General features: G+C 42.8%; 1 protein-coding gene across 1 annotated transcript; it reads right to left on the bottom strand.

Moving 5' to 3' along the window:
- Positions 1-1026: 1026 nt before the first annotated feature.
- LOC118582355 (glycine amidinotransferase, mitochondrial-like) lies at positions 1027-3336 on the bottom strand. Its single transcript, XM_036185158.1, has 2 exons — positions 3114-3336; positions 1027-1511 (listed from the first exon to the last, which is right to left on the bottom strand). Exons 1-2 carry the CDS (start codon positions 3208-3210, stop codon positions 1303-1305), a joined length of 306 nt encoding a protein of 101 aa, XP_036041051.1. The 5' UTR covers positions 3211-3336; the 3' UTR covers positions 1027-1302.
- Positions 3337-5077: the final 1741 nt, after the last annotated feature.

The following is a 5077-nucleotide window of genomic DNA, read 5'->3' as shown; positions in this document are numbered from 1 at the left end:
GGCTCCGCCTCCTCCGTTGTTGTTGTTGCGAGAGATACTAGATTTTTTCCTTCAAGTACCTTGTCATAGCAAACAGAAAATATGAGCAAATCCAAACAACAAAAGCACCTGCACAACAACAAAGTGAAAACCTAGGCATGAGAGTAACTTCCTGACACTTAGAAACGAGTGGTACAGGCTGGCAACTGATTCTCACTGCAGTCCACGACACATGTGTGCAGCTAGTCACAATACTGAAAGCCAGTGGGGTGAAGTCACCCCTCTCCTTTAGAGAAGGAATTTGGTCCTGAGCCCAATTCATCCCCTAAAATGAGAGGCCATGTTTTCTCCTGACAATTTTGGATGTGCTGGACTTATTTTTCACTTCTGCCTTTAAATGCCTAGAATAGCTTTTCATTTTAAAATTATTTCTATAAGTGATTTTTCTATGAATAATAGTTATCTTAATAAAGACATATATCCTTTGTATTTGTTGGGGGATTGGTTCCAGTACTCCATAAATACTAAAATCTATGGACGTTCAAGTCCACTGCATAAGCTTGCACAGTGTTTGCCTAGGAGTTATGTATGTCTCCTGCATCCTTGAAAACATCTCTAGGTTAATTATAATCCTCAGTACAACCTAAATGTTATATGACAAATTGTTATGCTATATTGTTGACTGACAAGGCAGGCACAATTTTCAAACACAGTATTTATTTATAGTTGGTTGAATTCGTGGACGCGGAACCTGCAGGCAGGAAATGACTATACATTTCACCTCACTGTGAATCTGGCCTAGACACCAGATTCTTCTGCTGGAACAGGAGAAAGACTTCAGCCTAGAGAGTTGTGGCTCCAGCATGGAATAGCAATGTGTCCTTAGGACAAGCTTTGCTCCCTGTGATGAAACGATACCATCATATCACTCCCTTCTAAAGTTATTTTGTTTTGTTTTGTTTCAAGACAGAATTTCTCTGTGTAACAGTCCTGGCTGTCCTGGAACTCACTTTGTACACCAGGCTGCCATTGAACTCAGAGATCCACCTGCCTCTGCCTCTCCAGTGCTGGGATTAAAGGCATGCGCCACCATCACCGGCTCTTTCTAGAGTTTTTGTAAGAATAAATGTGATTGATGATATATCCTGAGCCCAGACTCAGTACAGAGTAAGCAGTAAAATGTTAGCTACTATTGTTGTTACTCCTTGTATATTTCATCTAAACATAATAATTTTTTAAATGGAAATGCATAATATATGCAAAGTATCAGCAAATTCCTTTCTTACCCTTTGTGGATTATTTTGAAGTCACTAAGAAACCAGTCTATACCTGGAGACCTACCTTGTCATATAGTTCATCAGCCATGGTGGGCTTGGGTGCTGTTGTCCACTTGGCACCACGGTGGAAGTAGTCTTTGATAAGTGACCTGTATGCTCGGTACTCAAAGAAGCGTGAGCGCCATGCCATGGGGGCCTCAATAATCTCATTTCCCACAACCATCAGGATGTCTCGGGGCATCGCACTGTATAAACCTATCAGACCAAAAGTTCCATGGCCACCTCAGTGATGCAAATTTCCAAGACTTTAAAGTATGTGTAACTTCAGCTATTTGTAGAAAAAGTTTACTAAAAACCTATTTGTCTATATAATTATATAAAACAGGGCAAAAGGAATGATACACACTAGAACAGATTGTTGACAAGAATTCCCTCTTGGGTGCTGATATCAAGCAAAAATGGAAAGGAAAAAGTGAGAGAGATTTTGAACCATCAGGCCTTCTCTACTTGTAGGTTCCTTTTTTAAAAAAGATATAGAAACAGAGCTCATAATGGACAGTATCACATGGTAAGAACTAGGCTAAGATCATTCTGAAAAACAAATTCTAGAACCCAAACACAAGGGCAGTTGTGAAGTAATGGCAGTTTAAAAAAGGGAATGTTTCAATTCTCCTCCTAAAACAAATGAAATGTGTGTATATGTGTCTGTGTGGGGGTATGCATACCAGAAGAGGGTGCCAGATCCCCTGGGGCTGGAGTTCCAAGCTGTCATGAGCAGCCTGATGTGGGTGCTGTGAATGCTGGACTGCCAGGTGATCTGCAAGAGTCGTAATGGCTCTGAACTGCTGAGCCGTCTCTCCAGCCCCTCTTTCCCTTCTAATTTCTGCCATTAAGAAAAACTAAGGACCGTTCATAGTTCTTATGTAAAATGTCTATAACGTTTAGAATGTGGACACCTCAACCATATCAAAATTAATCAGACGCTTCCTCAATAATCTCTAAAGTTTGGAAGGATTAGCAAGTAAAACAGGATGGATTAGGGCATCATGGGAATAGGAAGAGGCAGGGTTCTGGGGAGGCTCTCAGGAATACACAAGGTTGACCCCACCTTGGTCTGCTGGCAGTGGTCCAGAGGGTGCCTGGACCGGTCTACTCTGGTGACCAGCCTAGCAAATAACCTAGCTGTCATCACAGAGCCTTTGTCTAGTGACAGATGGAGGCAGATACAGAGATCCATGGCAGGCACCAGGCTGAGCTCTGGGAATCCAATTGATCAGAGAGAGGAGAGATACTGCAGGGGATGGACGTCGAGATCATGATGGGAGGACATGTAGAGATGACTGGCCACACTAGTGGAAGCCCATGAACTGTGGACTGATGGCTGTGGAGCCCCCATGGGACTGGACTAGGCCCTCTGGACACGGAAGACAGTTGTTTGGCTTGAACTGTTTGGGGGGCACCCAGGCAGGGGGATCAGGATCTTTCCCTGGTGCATGGGCAGGCTTCTGGACTCCGGTGCCTGTGGTGTGACACCTCGCACAGCCTTGGTGCAGTGGGAAGGGGCTTGGACCTGCCTAGGCTCAGTGTGCTGGGCTCTGCTGACTCCCCATGGGAGACCTTGATCTGGGGGATGTGGGGATGCAGGGTGGCTTGGGAAAGAAGGCTGGGGGGTGGGAGGAGGGAGGGGGGAGTTTGTGGATAGCATGTGGAGTGAGTAGTAAATTTCTTAATAAAGAAAAATGGAAAAAAAGGACAACAACAACAACAACAAAGAAATTCTAAGAGCATTCTCCTTATACATCCAAGAAGGAAATCGAGAACTAAGGCTCTTCAGATTGCTCTCCTGACGGCACTTACCTGTAGACTCAAAATCAGGAGTCTTATACTTCAGTGACCAGTCAATGGGGTCAGGTCGCCTCACCGTCACGCCTTCCATCTTTAAAATATTGCACATTTCTTCAACTTCAGCCACAGCCTTTTTCAAATGATCTTTGGGAAAATAAAGACCTCCATTTTTCTGGTAGAATGGCCAGTATTTTTCATAGGTGTTAGCCTAGAAGCAGAAGGAAGTAAATGAAGCATTTCAGGAGACTAATGCAGCTCAAGGTAGGTTCATAAGCTGTGAACAGCTATTTGCACATTGTAAGAGGGACCCAGACCCAGACTGCAAACAGAGCACACCAGCCTCTACACAGACACATAGGATTTGTTGAATGAAGATCTCTAAATCATCTTGTTATATATTTTTAAAGATGTTACACACATGTAATGAATTTCCTGGAGCTGGAGTTACGGTCAGTTATGAGCTGTGCCAGACATTGGTGTTGGAACTAAATCAGAGTCCTCTGGAAGAGCAGGAAGTACTCTTAACCACTGAGCATCTTTCTCCAGCCCTAAATTATCTTGAGGTCTTTGACCCTTCTGCCTCAGATCTCATGCCCAATCCCTAACAGCTTGTCAGTTCCGAATATAGGCTTGGAATCTTCCTGGCCATGCTTCACAGACAAAACAGCACGCAGACACTCCTGTAGAGAGTCTCAGTGAGATGGAACAAGACAAACAAAACAAAGAATGAAAACTCCCACACTCAGCCAAGACCCTGAACTAGCCACAAACTCCCAAGTTCTGGCAGGAAAGCTGCACTTCAAGAGATTTTTGTGGGACAAAAAAAGCTATTTTTAACTTTGTGGGGATTATGTTCTCACATGTTTTACATGTCTTAACACTCATGGCTCACTTTCCCACTGGACAGAATTTGCATTTAACAAAACTATGCAGTGGTGCAATCCAGGTTTTGGAGCTAGTCTGTCAGTGTGTCTCACACCTAACACCCCTCACCTCTCTGGAATTCAATCTCATGTCATTTTGGGCCCCTTTGGAAGAAAGGTAATCTAGAATGCAAGTTCACAGAGTTTCACTATTTCAGAAGCTAAGTATGTAAACACTTTCCAAAAGCGAGGTGCAAAACATAAAAATTGAAAGAGTCTACGTTAAGATTGTTTGGCATGCATCTAAGTTATCAGTCAGTTTAAAGAAATATATTGGTCATGTGCATGCTGTATATTACAATTACCCAGACAGATGAAGAAGAGAATCCAAACCCTGGAAAAAACTCTTAGAACTTCTCAACACTGGCAAAACCATGCAACATTTTAACATTTTAGTTGAAAAATACATTCCACACAGATATTGTTTTCAAGGTTTCTTTGTTTTTTGTTTGTTTGTTTGTTTTTGTATCACTGGTTGACAACCAACTATTGGTTCTAATCATGTCTTATACATAAGGTTTCTACCTCAAATCCAACATTTGTAGATAGCAGTAAGTATTAAAAAGAAGGGGCAAAGATGGGTTAAAGCCTCAAGTGCATTGGAATACGCTTAGTTTAGCTAGATATCCACAGCACTTGGTAACCCTACCCAAGAGATGAGGTGCTCAAACACATGGCCTTTTCACATGAAAGGACCACGTTCGGAGAGGCTGTGTACTCACTTCCTACCTGATTAAACAGGATAAGAACTTCAGTCCTCTGACAGGACGGTGTTCCAAATAGAGTCAGTGGCTTGGCTACTGCGTTCTGTAAGTTTGAACATTTTCACCTTGATGTATGAAACCATCTAACACTAGGATTACTCATTATGGTTCTTGTTCTTAAAGATTTTTGTTTTGTTTTGTTTTGAGACAGGGTCTCCTACAGCTCTGACTGGCCTGGAATTCACTGTGGAGACCAGGCTAGCCTTGATCTCACAGAGATCTGCCTCTCTCTGCCAGGTGTTGAGAGTAAAGGTGTGCACCACCACACTTGGTATTTCTAATAGTTTTG

This window comes from Onychomys torridus, chromosome 4, assembly GCF_903995425.1.
Source record: "Onychomys torridus chromosome 4, mOncTor1.1, whole genome shotgun sequence".
Lineage (NCBI taxonomy): Eukaryota > Metazoa > Chordata > Mammalia > Rodentia > Cricetidae > Onychomys > Onychomys torridus.
Note: the sequence above shows the minus strand (reverse complement) of the source record. Positions and strands in the feature narration are given on the sequence as shown.

What these genes read in the sequence shown, in the direction of transcription:
- LOC118582355 (XM_036185158.1), bottom strand. Translation starts at nt 3,210, where the DNA reads ATGTGCAATATTTTAAAGATGGAAGGCGTGACGGTGAGGCGACCTGAC. An exon ending in TCCTGATTTTGAGTCTACAG is followed by an intron (nt 1,512 to 3,113) that starts GTAAGTGCCGTC and finishes TTGGTCTGATAG; the next exon opens with GTTTATACAGTGCGATGCCC.